The 22,606-nt window shown below is 51.6% G+C and overlaps 1 protein-coding gene across 4 annotated transcripts in view; it reads left to right on the forward strand.

Annotated features, from left to right (window-relative positions):
• Nucleotides 1–22,606, forward strand: part of ZBTB16 (zinc finger and BTB domain containing 16) — a 204,807-nt gene that overhangs the window by 176,537 nt on the left and 5,664 nt on the right. For all 4 annotated transcript variants that reach the window (XM_061440362.1, XM_061440361.1, XM_061440365.1 and 1 more), the window contains exons 5-6: nucleotides 14,811–14,981; nucleotides 20,134–20,301. In XM_061440362.1, coding sequence (XP_061296346.1) covers nucleotides 14,811–14,981; nucleotides 20,134–20,301 — 339 coding nt within the window. The remainder of the gene's footprint in view (nucleotides 1–14,810; nucleotides 14,982–20,133; nucleotides 20,302–22,606) is intronic.

Consider the following 22,606-nt stretch of genomic DNA (forward strand, 5'->3'; position numbering starts at 1 on the left):
CAGATGGAAACATTTAGAAGGATTGAAACTGGATTTTAGCCTTGATACTTCTGAGCAGCAGAGGGTCCTGGAAGTCCACATAACTTTTGACCAATTGAGACTTAGGATTCTTTCCGTTATTTTGGTAAAATGTATCGAACATAGGATTTAGCGTTTTAACCATTTTTAAGAGTGCTGTTTAGTGGCATTAAGGAAATGGCAACCCACTCCAGTATTCTTGCCTGGAGAATCCCATGGACAGAGGAGCCTGGTGGGCTACACAGTCTATAGGTTACAGAGTCAGACACGACTGAGCTCGCACGCATAGTACTCTGTGGCATTAAGTACTATCATATTGTCGTGCAGTCATCACCACCGTCTGTCCACAGAACTTTTTCATCTTTCCAAACTAAAACTCTGTCTCCATTTAACAGTAATTCTCCCTAAGTCCCCTGAGCCCCTGGACCAGGAATTCTTCACATTTTGTGCCATGGGCCCCTTGGGAAAGTTAGAAACCCTGCCTCAGAATAATGTCTCTAGTTGCATAGAATACCTAAGATTACAAAGGGAAACTTTAAATACAGATAGCACAATATTTTTAAACCATTTGTAATACGGTTAATATGTGTGATCCTTTGTCATCCTGTTAACAGGCTCAAGCAGTGGTTGGGCATCTGCAGTTAGCATAAATAGGTCGAGGTAACTGCAACATTTCTTCTATCGTGGTGTGAACATATCTAGCTGTCTGTGCATGAACAGGTCACAAGCACAGTTCATCTGACTGCTTTGTCGCTTTCATTCCCCCACTGAAGGAACTGCTGAATTTCAATTTGTTGTTGTTGTTTTTCGGTCGCTAAGTCATGTCTGACTCTTTGTCGACACGGTGGGCTTCAGGATACCAGCCTCCTCCACTGTCTCCGAGAGTTTGTTCAGTTTCACGTCCATTGAGTCGGTGATGCTATCCGACCATCTCACCCTCTGCCGCCACCTTCTCCTTTCACCTTCGATCTTCCCCACCATTGGTTAGAGGTTGGTAAAAATAAAAAGGGAATATTTTCTCCTCCACGATCACCAGCCTCCTGAATTCTGTCCCTGGGTTGCATTGGGGTTTCTTGGCCTGGAGGTTCAGAGAGGCCTTGCAGAGCCAGTTTGCCTAACCTTTTCCGCCTGAGAGGGCAGTGCCCGGGGCCAGGAGTGTGCTAATGGGTAGGACGCGTGACAGAAACCCTCCCTGTGCACCGGCTCTCAAGAGAGAGGGATGGCGGGAACATCCCAGGAACCCAGCCAACAGGGGAAGAGGTGCCCCCTTTCTCCCCAAGCTGCCAGCCTGCTGTCTGAGGTGGGCGGGGCCGGCGCCCTCTGGAAGCGTGCCTTCTGGCAGCTTCCCCACCCCCCTTCTACCCCCTTGTCCAAAGGCTCAATGCAGAAGGGAGCCATATGGTCCTTTGTGGACACATTTTCCCCAGTACAGTATCTTCCTGGTGTGAATGCAAGGGTCTGGCTCCCCAGTGTCAGCTGTCTGTCCCCTCCCCCGCGATGCCCCATCTCCCATCGCCAGCCCAGAGCAGAGCAGGTTGTGGGGGGCAAGCTCACTGAGTTGGGGAGCCCTGCAGAGTCAGGGTGAGTGAGGCGTCTTTTTAGTAACACCCAACCGCACGCACTCACACAGAAACTGTTGAAGTCAAATGTCTCAAAGTCAGATCCCTTTTTAGTATGAATTTGCTGTGTCTCATTCTGAGCACTAATTCCAATTTAATTGCAAGTGGCCTGAAGCCTCTTCAATAGGAGTAACAAATGGTTTGATTTTGTAAACTTCATCAGACTGCATTTTAAATGCGACACAGTAGCCCAGCTCGAATGCCAATGAAGCACTGGAGTAGCTCTCTGTTTACTAATTATCCGTTTTTACTCCAAGCCACGCTGGCTGGCTTGTCTGATTAAATCGGATTTGTGGGATAGAGAACAGCTAGCAGAGTTTTCTCTATAGTAAACGAGATTGAAACTATGGGCCGCCTGGCTGCACACTGTAAATTATATTTCCTTTTAAAGGGGACGTGTCTCTTTTATTTCTGTGGCGCCCCTTCTGCATATTAAACCTTGTGGCACAGAAATGTACCTGGCTGCTTCTAAATCCAGCCTCCTCGCGCCCTGCACCAAGTAACCAGCTCACTTCTGTTGCTTTCCATCTCCCTCTCTGAAGGACTGGAAAGGAAATTGGTGGCTACATCCTTTATTTCCCTCCCACACTCCTTTTCTTTTTTAATCCTTGTGTTTCTCCCCTGTATTCTAGGGGTGAGTTTTAATTATTTCATTATTTTAAAAGGCCCCTGTGATGATATGAGTTCTTAGAATTCATTTTGAGTTGGATAACACAGAGTTCTAGCAATAACATTTGATGATACCCAGCGTGGACTCAGAGAAGGCAATGGTACCCCACTCCAGTACTCTTGCCTGGAAAATCCCATGGGCGGAGGAGCCTGGTAGGCTGCAGTCCATGGGGTCACAGAGTCAGACACGACTGAGCGACTTAGCAGTAGCAGCGTGGACTAGGGTTTAACTTTTCTGAAAGACATGAATATTGGTGGCATTGGGTGGGTGGGCCTGAGTTGGTAGTGATAGTGTGGGTGATGAAAGAGCCAATTTCTGAAAACTTAAATTTGTTCTCCAGTCCACCCTGAAATGAAAAGCTTTCTTCTCACCAGGGTGAAATTCCGATCCCAAGGTTCCTCCCTGTGGCCCAGCAGAGAAGGTGTGGCTCAGGCACTGGAGGAGTGGGTGTTGTGGACCAGTACTCAGCGTGTAGCCCACGTCAGGGTTTAGCCGGTTTCTTCTACCCACTTGCTGGGGTCTGGAGTCTGGCCTTGAGCTCCTGGTCTCTCTTTAATTTATTCCTCTGTCCCCAGAGGGCTTCCCTGGTGGTTCAGATGGTAAAGAATCTGCCTGCAATATAGGAGACTCCTTCATCCTTTCTGTCACACACACACACACACACACACACACACACTACATAACCTGAACACAAGACAGCCCTGAATAAGGTGTAATCAGGTTGCGCGTAAACTCTCCTGTTGCTAAGACTTTACTCCACAAGCTAGACCTGCCTGCCCTGCCCTCACTCTCTCTGTCTGTGCGCCAGAAGCTTTTTATCTTTTAATTTGCTTCTGAATGTCCTGCAAAATTAACGGTGTGCGGACTTTTCCCTCTTTGGCCATTGTGTGCGGTACAGTACAGGCAGGCCTGGCAGTGCCTCTGATAGCCTGGTTACCGTGGGAATGAATGGCCACCACACTCTCAGGCTCACAGCCCTCCTTCTAATTGTTGACAGTAAAAAGCGTTTAAATGCTGCTTAATTTGTAATCATCTTCTGGGGGGGTAGGGTAGGGGGAAGGAGAGGAGCCATTAAAATGTCAGTAAAATGAATACATCCATCTCTCTCTCTCTCTGTCTCTTTGGTTTTGTTTATTTATATGGGGTGGTTTTCCTTTGCAGTGCCCAATGTTTGTCTGAAACAACCAGTATTCCATTTGATTTTGAATTCCCGTCTCCCTCAGTCCCTGCTCCCCTCCCCACCCTGTTCTGTCCCTGGGTCTTTGTCTGCAGAGGCCTGTCTCCTCCTCTGTCCCTTCTCTTCTAGGTGGGCCTCCCTGCTGGCTCATCCTCATCATCTCTGAAATGCATTGGGATTTACAGGACCATTTAGATAAGACCCCAGCTGAGCTGATATCTTCTTTTCCATTGATCCCTCTTCTGGGTCCCAGTTCTAGCCTGGGGGGCCTCAAGGTGGTTTTGGGGATGCCTGAATCTAGGGAGGTGGGCTCTGTTGAAAACATCTTGTACACCTGAAGAATATCAGAGAGGAAAGCTGCCTGGGGATAAGTTATTGTATCACTGCAATAAGGAAATTGGGTCTCATCTTCAGGTGGAACCGCAACACCCTCCCATGAAGCCTTGGACACACAGCTGAAAACTGAAGTGCCTACTGTGTGTCGGGCAAAACGCTAAGGAAATGAGGCCACTGGAATCAGAGAGTCTGGTTCTCTGACCCACCATCTTGGTTGTGTTTTCTGTCACCCAGTGCTGGGGGCCTGAGAGAGAAAGCCCCTTCTCCCCTGTCCCCTCCCCATCAGCCTGGCCCTTGCCCTGTCCAGAGAGGCTGGCAGGGACTCTCAGACCCAGCAGCTCAAGAATTGCCCTTCTAGGCATAGGGCTAATTCTAGGAGGTACTAAGTAACTGGTGGCCCCTTGAGAGAAAGGACCTAGCAGGGTCTCTCGAGTCTTGCTTGCCCCATCTTCCTAAACACCCCTGTCTCTCAGGACTGGTGGAGGGTTTGGAGCGAGAGAACTGGATCACCCAAAGCTGGTGCTCAGTCAAGCTTAGCTGTCTTCTGTGCCTCTCCTGGGGCTGTCTCTCTGTGAGCCAAAGATGGTGGCTTCCCAGTGAAGCCCCGAGAGTCTCCTTAACCAAAGAAAAACTGTCAAGGGAGACTTTGAAGGAGAAATGTCTGGAACGCATCTTACCAGGGGAAAGGCCTTTCAGCTTCCAGCACCATCTTACAGGCCTAGGATTACTGCCTGTTAGAGTGAAGGCAGGAGGAGAAGGGGTCAACAGAGGATGAGATGGTTGGATGGCATCACTGACTCAGTGGACTTGAGTTTGAGCAAGCTCTGGGAGAGGGTGAAGGACAGGGAAGTCTGGTGTGCTGCAGCCCATGGGGTCACAAAGAGTTGGACACAACTGAGTGACTGAATACACAGAGTGAGGGGGAAACTTGAAGATTACTGACTTCTACCTGCATTTTTCTGATGAGAAACTTGAGGCCCAGAGAGGTCCAGGAACCTACCAGAGTGTGCACAGCAAGTGAGCTGCTGAGCTAGGACCTGAGGATGGGCCTTCCAGTGCTTTCTACCCTTCTGGTCTTCTTCAACTGGGAGCCGGTAGTGAGAAGTCACCGGAAAGGGAAGGGCAGGAGGACCATGGCAGGACGATTACCCTGGCGTGTCCTTTCGTATGTCATCCTGGCTTCCCATCGCACGTTTCAGGGCTTCTTTGCCAGAAACCTCAGGACCAGGAGGCTCCTGGCTTCTTCAAAGCCACCTCTCACACAGCCTGGTAGAGAGCGGCAGGCTTCTCGCAGGGGTTATAGGCCACAGGTGCAGAGCTGTATACATGCCAGGGAGGCTGGATTGAGGAAGGAACCCATTGCAGCTCGGGTTTATTTGCACCCATCTACCCACCAAAGGAAGGAAGTTGGGAGCCCTTGGGTTTCAGGAACCCTCTGGGCAGACAGGTGTCTTGCCTGTCTCCTTTGATCTTCAGTCCTGCAGAAGAGACAGCTTAGAGAAATTGCGGAAGTCGGTCCTTCTCTGCCTCTTGGGAGGAGAAGCCGGGTATTGGTCCTTCTAGACAGCTCGAGGCCCCTCCTCTCCTAGACAGCCTTGTCTCAGAGGCCCGTGTCCCTCCGCCAGAGTGGGCAGCACCCAGAGCTGCTCCCATTTCCGACCCCTGCTCCTGGGCCAGGCAGGCTCTGCTGGGCTGGGCTAGGTTTAAGGGACTGCCGGCCGCCCCTCTCCACTCAGGCTGTTGAAGTTGGTCCAATTTTTCAATCGTGGGCCAATTAGTTTCACAAATGGGGGCCCCCGTGGTGCCAGGGCGCATTTGTTCCGGGCCTGCGCACTGGCCGGGCCCCATTGTCCTGCCTCCCACCCCCGTGGGGGCCCATTGTCCTCGCCCCCAGCGGGGGCTGCTTACGGCTGATTTATACGGGCAGGCGTCCTGCGGCACCGCCACAGCTGGCCGAGGTGCTTAAGGCCTCGGACCCCCTGACCTCTGCCCCAGTCCTGCTGTCTTTTTGAAAGTTACAGACCAGAGGGCCGCATACCTCTCCGGATTTACTTTCCTCCCCCCAACTCCGCACGCACCGTGCCCCTTCCCTTTTTCCTCCCTTTGCTCTTGGCGGTGGCAGTCTGGGCTCCTTCTAGAATGTCTGGAAGGGTCCGGGAGCTGGGCTGGGACAGCAATGAGGGGCAGGTGGGAGGTTCCAGGAGAGGCAACCGGTCTGATGGGGAGGCGGTGGCTGCTGCTTTCTCCACGGGTGCGGTGAGCGGGGGAGTTCTTCGTCCTTGATGCCTTAAGTTCCCTCTCTGATGTCAGGCAGGGAGGGCGTGTTCCCATCAGAACAGCGCTGCCCGGGACCCCAGAACTCGGTCTGACATCTTGCAGTTGAGTTTGCCCTGGCCACCTTTCTGCCCGGGGCCGTGCCTCCTGGACAAAGCAGCCCAACATAAAGGAACTGGAGGCGGTTGTGTAACCAGGCAGCAGAGCACAGATCTGACTCCCTCTTAACCCGTGGACTCTCTCTTACCAACCAAATTCAACTTTCCTCTTCCTTTTTACTGCTTTTCCTTTCTTTTCCACCCTTCCTCCCCTGTTCTTGTCCCCTTCCTCCAGTTTCTCCCCCTCTTTGGCTCCGTTTGTTGGAATGATTGACAAAATTAGTAAATCCATTCATGTTAACTTTTATTGTGCAGGTCTCAATAAATCCCCCCCGTGTCCGGGGTGCACCTTAATGAGCTAGTGAGCTGACAAATTTGTTTACTGTAGCTGGAGGTGCCGAGTAATGAAATGCATTTGTGTCTGCAGCTCACTGCTAAACAAATACACAGTTTTCTGGGAGCCAGCATTGCCTGCTGCTGCTTGAGGATGTGGCCACACTCCCCAAGAGACTGAGAGGGGTGTGTGAGTGAGTGTATGCCTTCGTGTGTGTGTGTGTGTGTAGAACACACACATGCCCTGAGACTTGTAATCACTCACTAATCCATGTCTTAGTTCCAAAACAAATTTGAATCAGCAGCTCCAGCTCCTCCCCCTTTGGTTATTCATTGAGAACTCTACTCCCTGGGCTAATGATAGGAAACCCCAACATTCCCCCTTTCCCTCTGGAAATGGAAGGTTATATTGATATATGGGTGCCTCCCAAGATTCTAAGCAGATAAGAAATAAAGGAAAATGTGGCAGGCGAGACTGGATAACAAGACGAATTGACGAGACTGAAGTTGACAAGAAGGTTAAGATGCTATGGTTTCTAGCTCCTGGCTTGGTTTGGGAAGATGTGACGAAGCCGATGATTAAAGGTGCCCTACAAGTAGGTGACTATATGTAGCAGACAAGCACTGGTGCACAGACTTGTGGCTAATTTGGTTTGAGGCAGGCCTACCAAAGCTGTTTTCTCAGCCTTCCCTACCCTTCCTGGGAGAGAGGCTGTAGGCAGTAAAGGAAAGAGTGGGACTTGTCTCCCACTCTGCAGCAGCTGTCACTCCCGGGGCGGGAGTGGGGCGTTGGTGGGCTGACATTTTCTTGGGCTGGGTGGACTGGACCCTCTTGGTGCGCATAGCTAGCCTTCTCAGGAAGGCTGGGAGTTGAGGGTTCATCCCAAATGATGCTTCAGCTTATGCCCAGGAGGAGAGCTCTAGAACAGGATCGTTTGGTACTTTCTTCAGTAGATCCCTTGAAAAGGAGCCAAGCCCTAGTGATGGCTCAGGGGGGTCAAAAGGGAGGCACCCCTGCCCATGTCATGTGCTGGGCTTTTGCTTCCTTTCTGTCTGCTTCCGGTCCTGTCCTCCCCCCCACACACTCACACCTCCAGCCTCTTGAGATGCAGACAGAGCCTTCCTGCCTTCCGTGTGAGTCAGCCCTGGGCTGCTTGTCTCTGTCTGTCTTTTTCTCCTGCACAGTGGATGACGCAGCTCTGCCGCCTTTTTAGCAGTGACCTGGGGCGGGGAGGAGGGGAAGGTGGTGAGGAGAAAGATGGGGAAGAGGGAGAGGTGGCAGTTTCTGTGACAGTTTTGGTGTGTGGTTACAAGGCTTCACAGGACTGGAAATGGTGTCTTAGGAAAGAGTACTCCTGAAGGTCAGAGGAAGTAAAGTAGGTAGGCCTGTCTGAGGACTTGGGGATAGGGCGGGGGTGGAGGGGTGGGAGGTGGTTCCAGTTTAAATCAAGATTTTCACACGGCGCGCCCCCCCTACCCCGCCCAAATTTGCTATTTTCTTTCCTCTGGAAAGAAGAAGTTGCAGGGGGTGGGGAAGCAGCTCTTCCTTTCTTGGGTGAAATTGGGGAGAGTTGGACATCAGAAGCCCATCTTTGGTCCATGTGCAAGCACAGGCTTATACACACTCACGCACATGTAATAGTCACAGCCAGCTTACCAAAAAAAGCCCAAATATATTTAGATCCCTCTGCTCTTTTGATTAAGAACCTGCTTATGTCTAGGGATAATAAGAGCCTTGCTCCAAGAAGGTGTAGCACCTGAGCGTCTTCTCCAGCTGTGTGCCCCTCTGATCCTGTTCCTGCCTTTCTATTAAAGAGCTAATTGGTATGGAAATAGCACAGGTGTAAACATGAGGGTTTTTGTGTCTCATAATTTCAGACCCAGTCATCACCGGGGTGAAATAAATACCCTGGGTCTGTGTCACCCCTCCTGCTCCTGTTCCATCCTAGCCTTGGCTTTCTCCCGTTCTTTTTTATTTTTTGGCTAAAATTAAACTTGTTTTAAATTGGGAATCTCTGAGTCGTACATGCCCTGCAGCCAGATTGGCTCCTCTGCCCTTGAGGGTGGAAGGCAGGTATGTTGGGGGCCACCATCTCCAGGTAGAATTGATGCTAATGAGGGTACAGTTATTTGCATGCCTTTCCCCGCCTTACCTGGGGCCTCTCTCCATTGACCCCACCACATCCATTCCCTCCTCCTAGTTCATATTCCCTTCAGACCAGGCAGATACCCCTGGGGTCCAGCCTAAGATGGAGACCCATTCCTAAGAGCAGAGGGGGTTCTATTCTTTGACCTGATACATGATTTCTTTGGGCCAAGCCTAATTTATGTATCTGATTTACATTTGAATTTACAGATTGATTGAAAACAATACCTTTGTAGGATTTACATACTCAGTAATTTTTGCCAGTTGCCTATTAACATCATTATGAAGTTGGTGTTGGAAAGGGCAGCTGAGTCATGAATACCATTTCCTAGATGAAGAAATGAGGCCAAGGGCAGCAGGTAGCTGGCCCAGGGTCACAGCCAGGAAGGGCTTTACCTTTGGGCGAGAACCAGGGTCTGCTGACTGTATCATTGCATGAGGTGGTAAAACTGATCCTTCTGTGGGCTGGGTCTTTGCTTCTGAGCAGCAGAGCTGAGACATGGAGCCAAGAACCAAGGTGTCCTGTTCAGCCCACTAGACAGACATGAGAGGCCCCAAAGATATCAACTCTTTAGGGATTACTGGGCATTACTCATTTCCAAGGAGCATCTTATTGGAAGTTCTGCATTCAGTCTGGGCTTTCTCCAGCTCTAGCCATCCATTGCTCTGTACCATGACTTTCCCCATCCCGTAACCCCCTGTGCTCTTTGTGATTGTCCCACAACCCCTTATTTATTCTTTAAAAAAAAAAAAAAAGCTCTTTATTGATTATTATTATTTTATATTTTCTTGGCTATGCTGTGTGGCATGTGGGAATCTTAGTTCCCCCACCAGGGATTGAACCTGCCTCCTTGCATTGGAGTCTTCATCCCTGGACTGCCAGGGATGTCCCTCCTTATTTATTCCTGAAGGCAACATGCAGCTGTTGAGCGCCTACTGTATGCCAGGTCCTGTGATTTATGTTAGGGGATATAATGATGAAGAAAGTGCTTCTTGCTTACCATCTCTTACCATCTCCTGGGCAGAGCTACATGTCAAAAATAAGTACAACAAAGGGTTTAATAGTTGTGCTGGGGTAGTGAGGGCTCAGAGGAAGAAAGTATCCTTGGCACTGAGTCCTAAACAGTGTCTCTCATCCAAGACACCTTCTCTAGGGTCATTTTCCTGGAAGAAGCAGCCCAGAGTCGATAAAACAACATCAGCTTGTGTATCGTGCAGAGCGGCCGTGATCTGTATCCAGGCTGTTCACTGCAGGAGGATGCCCAGCTGAGGGAGAAACAGAGGCTGCAGTCCAGCCGTCTTTGTGTGCCAGAGCTGTGTGCCCAGGCGAGGATCTGTGTTGGGCTAGAGAAAGAGGCATTATTTTCTAATTCAGACAAAGGCATCCTCTGGACTGGCATTAGTTCTGCTACCACTTCATAGCTAAGAAGCTTTTCCACTTGGGTATCTCATTGGATGCTCTCAACTGCCACAAGCAGGGTGGCAAAGGATGAGCAGACTCTGGTCCAGAGAAGCAGAGTGACTTGCTCTGGGTTGCAAGACAAGGGAGTCGCTGAGGCAGGACCCACGTGCTTCTCTGGTCTCCCCCATGTCCTGCTGGCCCTCTGATTTCTGAAGGTCTTTTGCAACCAGTGGAAGCTCCTTGCCTCTCCCCAGTGGTATCAGGCGTGAGGTTCCCCCGACAGCAGAGGAAGGGGCAGTGTGCATCTCAGGGTCTCAGGCATTGAAGGGAACAGGGTTCTAACACTGCTGGGCCCCTTGCTTTGCCCTACATCTCACGGCAGCTAATGAATTGCTAATACAATTTTCTAGATAATTTTATTTCCATAGTCCCACATTTTAATGTGTTTCCAAAAGCTAGCATTTATTTGCTTAATCTCCCAGTGTAATAGAATCTGCCCTGACTCATCATACATGCGAACAATCAGCTAGGCAGAAACTACAGCAAATTGTTTAATAAGTCAAATCTAGTCTCTGGATTTTTAACTTACATGCACCAATAGCTTTTCTTGTGTCTCATCCGTTTCTCCCCCTCCCCACCACCCCCGCCCTTTCATTTTTCCTTTAAAGATATTTTCTATCCTCTCAGCTGCTGGTGTCGAAACAGAAGAATGGGGAGTGGACGGGGGGCCCTCCTTTCTTCATCTCTGAGCCTCAGGCAGTGTCATCAGTGACCAGGGGGAACCCCTGTGCGCTGTGGAATGCCTAGGAAGGAGGGGGCCACCGTGGGGACACTGTAATAGATCCATTCCAGGTGGTCATTGCATGACTTTACACTTGTCACCAAGGTGCAGAGCCGATATCCAGAACTTCAGATGCATGAGGCTTCCTGACTTGAGCCCAGGCTGAGGGTCCTGTCCTGCCATTGCCCCGGGGTTCCACTTCTCCAGTCCTCCTCTGTCCTCCCAGCCCCTACCTTAGACTGGTCCCAGCACTCCTCCAGTGGTAGCACGAAAGCCATCACCTCTGTCCCTGATTTCAGCCACTTAGCCAGCGCCCTTGGTCCCCACTCAGCCCCCAGGGGCATTGCCTTCACGTACTGGTTGGAACGCGCTAGCCCCCGCTCCCCACATCTTTTCCCGGCACCTCTAAGGAATGAAATCTAACCTGTCCCACCTGGCGATGTGGCCCTCTGCCATCCGACCCCCAATAACTGTCTCTGCTTATCTTCATCCTTGTTGGGGGTGGGGGGTCTGTCTTTTCTTCCTGCCTGCTTTGATATTTGATTGCATTGTTTCTAGCTTGGCTCCTGTGCCCACTCTGGTCCTTAGCTCCTCAGTACACTTTATTTCTTAAAGTCTAAGAAAGAATCTCCAAAGCCCTCTTGGGATCAGCCTGTCTTATCCTCTGGCTAGTGGCTGGCTTGTCTGTGCCCTCCACTTGGCCGGGACCCTGTGTCTCTGGTTGATCTCAGCATCCCTCTTGTCCCCTAGTACAGTGCCTGCACTGGGTGATATTCACAGAGTTGACTGAATGGACACGAAATAGGCTCAGGGGATCCTGAGAGGAAGGGCCCGCACAGTGGGGCAGCTCTGGGGTCCTGGGAAGACCCAGAGGGCAAGGCTGCCAGGGTTCTCAGTCTTCCCTGGGCTGGGACTGACCCTCAGAACTCCTCCGGGCTTGGCTTTTTAGGCTGAGGATCTCCTACTGGGGATGTCATTCATGTTCCCTCTGACCCAGGCTCCTTCCACACTGGGGATTTTGGGGGATCCATAAGGACAAACCTGGGCTCTTAAAGGGCATGGCTTGCCCAGGAAGCTTGTTCTCTCTCAGCGATAAAAGGCAGATGTTTGATGTCTGGCTTCATCGGGACTCTCTGTATGTTGAGGTTCAGGCCAGAGATAGAGCTGGTGCTGGGGGCTCGTGGGATGAAGCAGCCGGAGCTGCCATGCCCCTGGATGTGTTGCAGATGGATGCCACCCTGGGGAGTGCTGGCCAGGCCAGACTGGACTTTGAGGATTCACTGTCAACCCTTGTCTGCGTCTGCTGGGCAGACCACTCCTCTCACTGTGCCCCCCTCAATCAAATGGAGCACCTCAGTTCTTCTTGCAGAGGCCTTGCTGGCTCCCAGAGGGGTTGGAAGGCTTCAGAGAGCCCTACCTCGTGACATCCACTAGGGCGCTCCTCCTGGCCTGGGCTGTCTGTTTCTAGGGTGGACCTTGGATGCACGGGGGCTCCTGAGCCAGCTGGGTTGGAACTGGTTCACTGTGTCATCACTGTGCCTCTTCCCAGAGAAGCCCAGGCAGATAAAGAGACATTAACCCAACTCTGTGGTTTCTGAAATCAGACAAACTGAGGCATTTATAAATCCCAGCTCCTCTTCTTTCTGACTGTGTGACCTCAGGCAAGTTATTTAACCACTCTGTTTTGCCATTTGTGAAAAGGGGCGTGAGCATCCTGCCGGGTACTGTTGCAAGTTTTAAATGAGATGATGGCATAAATAAAGCGCCTAGCAAGGCCTATAGCGGTTCCCCTCCCTTCTGCTCTTTGAGGCCAGGAGGAAGTTCGTGCCCTGGCTGGTTCTCATGTCCCCTGCCCAGCCTTCCCTGGACCTGGGTGCGGGCGATGCCCATGGGTGGGATGGAGCGTGGCTACAAGGGCCTTGAGGGGTGGGGATGTGGGGAAATGAGAAGCCATCCTTGCCTTCCTGCTAGTCCATTGCAGACCCAGCCATGAATGGGACTGAGGCAGCCAAAAGAGACCCCCCGTTTGCTGTCTCCACCTGCGAGATAGCAGGCTGTCCATGCTATCTTTCTTGTACGCCCTGCCTTGCCACTGGGAGCTCCCTGATGCCACACCGAGCAGACCTTGACTTGAAGCAGCCAAGCTCTGCCCCATCTTCCACTCTGGACTGACAGGCGCTGTGCCTCAGCCCCTTTCCCCCTTGTGTCCTTTACACGGGGGGTGGGGAGGCAGTGCTGGGCTGAGCACGAGTGATCAAGCCCAGATGCCAGCAGAGAGCTGAGCAGACTGGGAGCTTCCAGGGGGAGCTGACATGCTCAGGAAAATGGAACCCAAAATAGTGGCCACGGTGGCCAAGACCAGCTGGGACTCAGATGGAGGGCTTAGATGCTTCCTCCTTAGATGCTGATCCCTGGAAAGCCATGGCTCCACAGCAGCACCGGAAAGAGGGTTGACGAACAGAAAATAGCAGCCCGTCTTTGTAGGGCTCTCCTGGTGGCTCAGTGGTAAAGAATCTGCCTGCCAATGCAGGAGATGTTGGTTCGATCCTTGGGTCAGGAAGATCCCCTGGAGAAGGAAATGGCAGCCCACTCCAGGATTCTTGCCTGGGAGATCCCATGGACAGAGGAGCCTGGTGGGCTACGGTCCAGGGGGTTGCAGTCAGACACGACTTAGCGACTAAACAACAAGAACAACTTCGTAGGATATCATGAGCTACCTACCTCTACTTCTGATCAGCACAGGAAACAACCAGAGTTAAATGAAAATCTCACGTCCCTCATTAGCTTAAAATCTCTTGACAGAGGACTTCCCTGGTGGCCCAGTGGTTAAGACTTTGTTTTCCAATGCAGAGAGTATGAGTTCAATCCCTGATTGGGAATCTAAGATCCCACACACCTCGTGGCCAAAATATCAAAACATAAAACAGAAGCAATATTGTAACCAATTCAATAAAGACTTTAAAAATGGTTCACATCAAAAAAAATCTTTTAAAAGAATCCCATGACAGTTGCACGTTGGTCTTGGGATGAAGCCTAAAGTTCTAACCACAATTTTCAAGACTCCTTACAAGCTGGCCTGGCCCACTTCTTTGACTCCCTGCCTGTGTTTTCTCTGCCTCCCTAGCTGCACTGTTCTGTCTGATCCTTCTACCAGCCATGTTTCTCTCCAGTTCACAGATACTATTTTTTATTCCTAGAATGCTGTCCCCATGTCCCCAGTGTGCTGGGTAACATCTGTGATGAGGGCAGGCACTTTGTACAGTTTTCCATGGCTACACCCCCAGGGCCAAAAAGAGAGTCCTACTTGTAGTAGATCCTAAAATAGTATTTGTTCAAAGAACGGACCCTTAGGATGTGTGCATTCATGAGTGGAGATGTGGTTAAGAGAATCGGGTCTGTAGCATCAGGGGAGGATCAGATCCAGGCTGCCTGGGCTTGAATCCCAGCCCTGTTTGCTTGTGAACTCCGCTACTTTGGACAAATTACTCAATCTCTCTGTGTCTCCTTTTCCTTAGCTGAAGGGTGAGGCTGTAGAGGTCCCATTTTGCAGATGGGATGTTTTAAGTGTTACCTTCCAATGATGGCTTTCATCTTCGTTATTGTGGTTCCTCACAGAGGCCCCCGGACACCCCATCTCCTGCCTAGGCTTGGAAAGTCCCTCTGATAGATGGCTTCTTGGTACCCTGCCTTTGACACAGCACTCCAGACAATTGCAGAGTCATTTGCTGCCATGATGTTCTTGATTAATATCTCTGTTTCTCCCACTAGACTTTAGGTTCCATGAGGATGGGAAAAGAGTGGATTTTGTCCACCGGTGGAGCTGTGTTCTGGGGGCTCCATCAGCATCACGTGGCCCGTGCTGCCTCTGGGTTTGCTGCTGAGCGTGGAGCTGGGGGTGCTGTCCTGACGCTGGCTCGTGCTCCAGCCCAGCTGAGGCTCTGCCCCATTTCCCGCAGGCACGGACATGGCTGTCTTCTGTCTGCTGTGTGGGAAGCGTTTCCAGGCACAGAGCGCGCTCCAGCAGCACATGGAGGTCCACGCAGGCGTGCGCAGCTACATCTGCAGCGAGTGCAACCGCACCTTCCCCAGCCACACCGCCCTGAAACGCCACCTGCGCTCACACACAGGTAGGCTGGCCACAGGCGGGTGGGTGGGCAGGGTCTCTCCGGTGGGGGAGCCCTCGGCCCTTCTCTGCTCAAAGGTCTGGCGTGCAGGGGCCTCTGAGGTGCAGGCCAGCGTGGACAGTTCTTATCCCATCCCACCTTGGGGACGTTTAGTTCTCCATATCTCTGTGCCCAACAGAGACGGCTCTCATTAGAAATGTAGGCTCATGGGTCCCCCCCACCCCAGAAACTTCCATTTAGTGGGCATGGGTGGGATCTAAGACTCAACATGGTTAATAAGTATTCCCAAAGATTCTGATGCAGGTGGACCTGAAATGAATTTTGAGAAAAATCTGCCTGCTTGGTCTCTAGAGTTTCCCACCACTGGTCCTACTCCACACACACACACACACACACACACACACACGCACACATATTGTGCACACACGCCTTGTGCAGGCACATACACTGCACACACATACTGTACACACACATTGTGCACACATGCTGTGCACACACTTCACACTCTGCACACACACAGCATACACACATACATACACAGGCTGTGCACATATGTTTCTGAGGTCAGCCTTGGGCTCTTAAGGGACTGTGGCAGAAGTGGTCCTGCTTACCAGTTAACAGAAGCACATGTTCTGTATCAGGCCTTACCCTGCTTAGGGGAGACAGTGTGGGTGTATAAGCTGTGAGCCATGCTTAGCCAGTCACTGATGCTGGGGGAGGAGAGTAGCTATGAGTCAGGGGTAGGGGGTGGGGTGCTTGCTTCTGAGACCCAAGGGGCATTGGCTTCCTCGCATCATCCCCTACCCCCCAACAATGTCACAGGTGACTTGAAGCCTCCCTTTCTCTGATTGTATGTCGATAAAGGATTGCCCATTTCTAAGTCTGCATGTGTCTCTGCTTGTGTGTGTTCTGTCCTGAGTCTGGGGTGAGAGGTGGGTGATGGGGCCAGGGAGATAGAGGCAAATTCTCTTTCTGGGGGTGTAACAGGGGGTGTTCTCCTGGCTGCTGGAGAGGGTATAAAAAAGTCTGCATGCCTCATGACAGACTTGGCAGGACCCTTTCTTCACTCTTGGGTCTTGTCACAGCCCCAGGATTAAGTGGCAGGCTTTGCTGAATATGGGAGAGGTGGTTATTCATCACAACCTGGCCTGTCCTGCTGGCAGTAGGCGTCCTCACCGAGAAGCCTCCCAGGCTCTTATTTCTGGATGCCATTCTGTTCAGGAGAGCATGTTGCCTTAGCATCACCAGATTTGCTTAGAACTTCTCAGATTTGCTGGCTTAGGACGAGGAGGGGTCCCAGAGGGTAAGGTCGGACAAGAAGGCCAAAGAAGGAGAGAATGCTGGCAAGAACTTTCTCTGCAGTGACCACCTAAGCATCCCTGGCAGGTATCAGCACCTTCTGTCAGCACCTGCCCCGCTGGGTCCCTAAGCTCGGCTTATCGAAAATGGCCAGTTACCTTTCAGACACTTTTTTATTACTTTTTATTTGTTTATTTTTGGCCATGGTTGCTGCACGTGGGCCTTTCTCTAGTCACAGCAAGCGGGGGCTGCTCTCTAGTCATGGCTTCTCATCGCAGTGGGCCCTCTCGTTGCAGAGCGTGGGCTCCACGGCACATGGGCTCCATTGTGGTGCATGGGCTCAAATGCCCTGTGGCACGTGGGCTCTTCCCAGAGCAGGAATCGAACCCGTGTCCCCTGCATTGGCAGGAGGATTCTTAACCACTGGACCATCAGGGAAGTCCCCCTTTGGCCACTTCTGAGCATGCTGCCTGAGACGATCCCACCCAGGGTCACCCTGCTCTGCCCATGCTGTCTTCTCAGAGCTCAGATACCTAAATGTCACGGGTCCCTGGGTCAGTCATGGTTCGGATCCATTGGGAGGGACTGTTTCCAGACATGGTTGGGAGAAGTACTTGCTTAATCTAGGAAACATGGAGCGTGTGCACTGCTTGTGCACACACAGACCAACACCCATCAATTTCACACCAGCCAGGGCCTGTGCACGCAGCCCTCACAGGCCGAGCACACCCCCACACAATGCCTCATTGATATTCCGTTGTTCTTGGCCCATTTGCTGCTGGGGCCGGGCGTTTAGCATCAGCAGCTGTGTTTGGTAGGTTAGTCCAGCCGCGCAGTTGGCATTGATGGATCCCTGATTCACATGGCTCATCATATAATAAACCCTCAGCTGTGTTGGAGGGGTGGCTGAGGGGCTGATGGGGTGGGGCTGGGGTGGGGAAGAGGACATTGGGCTTGGCCGGTGCCAGGGAAACCTACCAGGTGAAGACAGACCACTGGGGTCACAGGTGCACTGGCCAGGCCGTGGGGGCTCTAATTAGTCTCGTTTGTCCTGCACTTAATGTCAAGCTCATTAAAGAGGCTACAGAGTTAATCAACATTCCACAAATTGGATTTTGAGTTCTGCAGCCAGTTTTGTGTACATTATGGCAACACTGACACGATTAATTCTCAGGGTGAGGATTTTGGGCCAGGTGCTTCAAAATCCGTGTGTGTGTGTGTGTGTGTGTGTGTGTGTGTGTGTGTTGGTGCGTTGCTGTGTTTTTTTTCCTTCCTAAATTTTTTATTCCTTTCTCTGGACTGCCTCTAGAGATTTCCTGTTTAAACTCATTTAATGTGATCCACTTCATGATTAAATTCATAAAAGTCTGATCAAACCAACCTCTCTGCCTTAACCCTTTGTTTTTTAAACTCTCCGGGCCCCTTCGGGAGGGGGGAAGATGCAGACAGACGGCGGTGCCCCCCACCCACCTGCCGAGTGGCTGCCGATGTACGTTTTAATTACCGGCTCCGGCTGAAGTCTCACGTGGGCCCTGCCTTATTTATTTATTTATATCTTAATGAGGATACTGAATCCTTGATTAAAGTCGTAATCGTTGCCGATTCACTAAGGCGGGGTGGGGTTGGATGTCAGACGGCGGTGAGCGCAGACACCTATACGCACACAGTGGCCTGCGGGGCCAGGCGCACGCAGATCACCCCTCACTCTGTTAGACACACAACTAATCAGGACCAGGGTCTGCTTGGGCCTCGTCTCCCCTGGGATTGGATGAGGCTGGAGGCTGGGGGACCAGGCAGTCTGCACAGCCCCGCAGTGAGAGGGCAGGCAGGTGCAGGGAACCCAGACCCCTGCTCATCCCCAGATCTGCACGTGGGGTCCTCTTCTCTGAGCCCAGGGCAGGGCCCCTAGGGTGGTGGGGACTGGCGTGGAAGGATAGCTCTCCCCTTCGAGCTTCTTCTATCCGACGCCTCAATGGAAGTGTTCCCACCCACCCCTCTACACCCTCGGAGCATCTTGCAAGTCTTCCTCCCGTGAGAGAGCCCGCCAGCCAGCGGACCCCAGCGTCCTCTCCCCACAGAGCCTTAAAAACCCTTCAGAGCCATCAGAAGAGATGAGAATTTATGTGGGTACAGAGGCCCGCCTTCGAGAATGGGGAGGTTTGGTTAGAGGCCTGAGGAGGGGAGAGAGAGAGAAGAGAGTAAAATATCATTTTAAAGAGGAAGTGAAGGCGCAGGCATGCAAGTCTATAACGAGAAGGACAATTTATGCCCAGGCACGAGCGCAGTTTGACATGGGGATAATGAAAAAACGTAGGTCATTGTGGATGACTTAAACCTTCAGCGGCTGAAGAAAATGTATGAAATGCAGAGGACATTACACGGTTGGCAGCCTCGCACATCTGCAGAGGGACAAGTGAAATACAGTGGCCATTCTTTACCATAAACTGTGGTTGTTGGAGATGCAGCCCAGAGAAATTGTAATTACAGTGACAAGACGAATCAGCGATATTTAAATATTCATGAACAAAGTCTGGGGTGATCAATCTATCTTTATTGTCTGTGCCTTCACTCCTGTAATAAATAAGTAGCTGAAGTCTTCACCTTTCATTCCCCCCCCCACCCCCCAGCCACCAAAGCCCCCACTTTGGGTACAAAAGGAAGGATGGTTAATCCCCACGCCCCAGCCTCTGACCTGGTAGGGGACTTCAAGGTGCATTACAAACAGGATGCTGATGGGCATAGATGCCAGGTCAGGGAAAGGGAAAGGCCATTCTCCCCCAGCTTCACGTACTGACATTTTCTGAGCTCCTGGATTGGATTTGACTGTGTGCTACATACTGAGGCTGCAGGGATGAGCGAGGCTTCCTTCTGGCCCTTGTGGTGCTTCTGTTCTACGGGCACAGGGGGTGTCACAACAGATACAACACGGCATGTCAGGCATTAGTCTGCTAACCGACACGAGTATTCCAGTATATCCAGTTAGTATTACTAGTATTCCAGTGTCCAGACCCTGGAACTGGATCTGAATCCCAACTCAGCTCCTTACCAGTTCTTTGACCTTAGGGACCCTGTTTAAGTGTCTTTAAAGATCTCATGTTTCTCATCTGTAAAATGAGAACGATACTATCTGTCTTGTAAGGTTGTTGAAGTGATTATGTGATATGATCTGTGTGAGGTTCTCAGCACATAGGTGAGCACTCAGCGTGGGCCATTTTAATTAGCACCATGAAAATTGTACTACTACTACAAAAGGGACAGAATGCTGGACATTTCTTCTCTCCGGAGACAGAGGAGAAAGTGACTCAGTTTGCCTGGGCTGGGGTGATGGGAGGTAGCACTAAAGGGAAACTTCCGAACTGTAGTGACACATGATGTAGGTTTTGATGGGTGACTAGGAGTTCGTTAAGAAGGGAGTATCATACAGAAAGAACAGATGCATGAGACTGTGGAGGAGGAAAGAGCAGAGCGACTGAGAACATTGGAGGGATTTTTTGAGGGTAGTGGAGTCAGGCTGGAATGGCTTGCACCCTTGACCTAGAAGAAAGGAAGCTGGGAGCAGGGTCTCGAAGCCCCTGGGCCTGCTCTGCCCCCAGGGCGCCTGCTTTCTGGGGGCTCTGTCCTCCCTGAGTCAGATGGGCTCTCTTTTCCTGGGACTAGCCCTCGAGGCATGGATGACCATGGGGCCGTGTGTGCTCCCCGTTAATGCTAAGGGGCCGGTAAGGGGGGCTCCTCAGTCCTGTCTGCAGGTGGTGAGGACAAGCAGCCTCGTCCTTCTGGTGCTCTGATCCTGCCCTCATGTGCCCTAAGGAGAGGGCGGGCGGAGGCGAGGGCCTGATGCAGCCCCTTGTCCCCACAGGCGACCACCCGTATGAGTGTGAGTTCTGTGGCAGCTGCTTCCGGGATGAAAGCACACTCAAGAGCCACAAGCGCATCCACACGGGCGAGAAACCCTACGAGTGCAACGGCTGCGGCAAGAAGTTCAGCCTCAAGCACCAGCTGGAGACACACTATCGCGTGCATACAGGTACCCGGGACAAACAGCCGGCTCCGGGCTGGGGGCGGGGCAGGTGGCTCCCCAGAGGACCCCAGGCAAGGATGGCCCCAGGCCGAACCAGGGTGCTAGGGCTCCTCTTAAGGCTTAGTATGGCCACCTGAGTGCCACTACCTCCTGGAGAGGGCGAGGCAGACATCGCTAATCGATCACACTTTCCAGCAGCCCAGAGCAGCCTTCCAGGCAGCCACACCAATAGCTCGCAGATGATGTCCATTCATGAATCCTTAATTAGGGTTCACTTGGCCCGATTAGCTGAAAATGAAGGCTAGGATGATCTCATGTGACTTGAGGGTTAGAATAAGACCCTAGGGGACATTAAGTTAGGATTTACAATGAGGGTTGGGAAAAATCGTAAGTTCGATTGAGTTGAAAGATTAGAAAAGCCGATGTTTTTACTAACCCCTCCACGTGTATAATGTTTTACCATTTCAAAGGGCCTTCCCCTTCCTTTTTACATGAATGTGAGCAACTGTTTTCTTAGGGCCTGACGACAGAACAGGTGGAAGTGGTCCTGATGTCCAGCACAGCCAGAGCTGGGAACAGTGGAAAGCTGGAGCCGGCTCCAGCCTGCCTGGGAGAGCCACCATTCACATGTCTTTCCAGCAACCCCCCACCTCCTTGTTCATTGTTATCACCTTGTTTGCTTAAAATCGGCATGAGTGAGCAAGTGAGTGAAGTCGCTCAGTCGTGTCCAACTCTTTGCGACCCCGTGGACTGTAGCCCCCCAGGCTCCTCCGTCCATGGGATTCTCCAGGCAAGAATACTGGAGTGGGTTGCCATTTCCTTCTTCGTTCACGGCATGACCATCTGCAAATGCTACAAAATCAGGGCTTTGTGGAGAGCCCGTTGTTAAACACTTACCACCAGCACACTGCTAGGTTGGAGGTAGATATTGAGAAGGACTTCCTTTGAGGATAAGAAGTGGTGGAAGGCAGTGGAATATGGCCAAACAGAAAGCCTCCCCTGATCAGGGGAAATAGCTGCCTGAGCAGAGTTAGAAGGGAGAGGGGAGATTCCGCTGGCACTGGCGGGGAGGGTGTGAATTCCTGGGAGGGGAGGTGGATGGAGGAGGCAGTAAGCACAGGATATGTGTTGTCCTCAGGTCTGCGTTGGGCCACACGGAGAGGATGGGGTGGTAGTTGCTGACAACCGAAATGACCCCCAGGATTTCGCAGAGCCTCAGGGGCTTCCTTAGCCCCTTGTGGGAGATGTGACCTGGCGGGCGGATCATTAAATGCATTGGCACTGACTATCGTAAATAGCCGGTCGATAGTTAGATCACTTTGGCTGTTCATTACTTCATTATTTGCAGGGGCCTCTGCACAGAGGAGTATCGATAGCGAGATGGCTGGCCAGTTAATTACTGTATCGAAACAAGGTTCTGCTGCGTCCTCTGCTCAGCTCCAGGGGACTGTAACAGAGGGGGTGGGTGGTCACAGCTAGGGCGTGGGCCACGGGCTCCCAGGGTCTCTGTCTCTCCCCCATTCTACTTGAGAGGGAAAGCAGGGTCCAGGGCAGATTCTTCGAGTCTTAGAGGAGGAGGTATGCTTGCCAGACTGGGGTTCTCTCACTCTTACCACCCCCTGCTCCCCACCATCTGTAGCCCTGAAAGAACTCTATCCCCTTGCTCCCCTAGAAGGAGCTGTGTGCTAAAGAGCCATCCCTAAGGACTTTAGACGCTTCGAGGGCACTTTTCTAGATTTCTGTTTCCTCTCTCAGGAAGGAGAGAGTCCCCACGCTAGAGAGAGTTAAGAGTAAGTCCAGGGGCTGGAGCTGGCCCACACATGACCACTACCTCCGTATGGCTATTTATTGGGTTGACCAAAAAGTTCATGCAGGGTCCCAATACCCAAGACTTTCCTTGTGACTCAGCTGGTAAAGAATCCGCCTACAGTGCGGGAGACTGGGTGGGAAGATCCCCTGGAGAAAGGAAAGACTACCCCCTCCTGTATTCTGGCCTGGAGAAATCCATGGACTGTATAGTCCATGGGGTTGCAAAGAGTCAGACACGACTGAGTGACTTTTGCACACACACACACACACGCACACACACACATAATACATTAGTTATGGTGAACAAGATTAAGAATGTAAGATACTGGAAACTAACACACCATTGTAAATCAACTACACTTCAATTAAAAACAAAAAGAACGTAGGGCTGCAGTCGCACGGGCCACATTTCAGGCACTTGGGAGCCGGATGTGACTTGTGGCCGCCACACTGGGCGTGCACCCATCACCATGGAAAAGTGCTGTCCAGAGGGACTGAGCGT

This window comes from Bos javanicus, chromosome 15, assembly GCF_032452875.1.
Source record: "Bos javanicus breed banteng chromosome 15, ARS-OSU_banteng_1.0, whole genome shotgun sequence".
NCBI classification, from domain to species: Eukaryota; Metazoa; Chordata; class Mammalia; order Artiodactyla; family Bovidae; genus Bos; species Bos javanicus.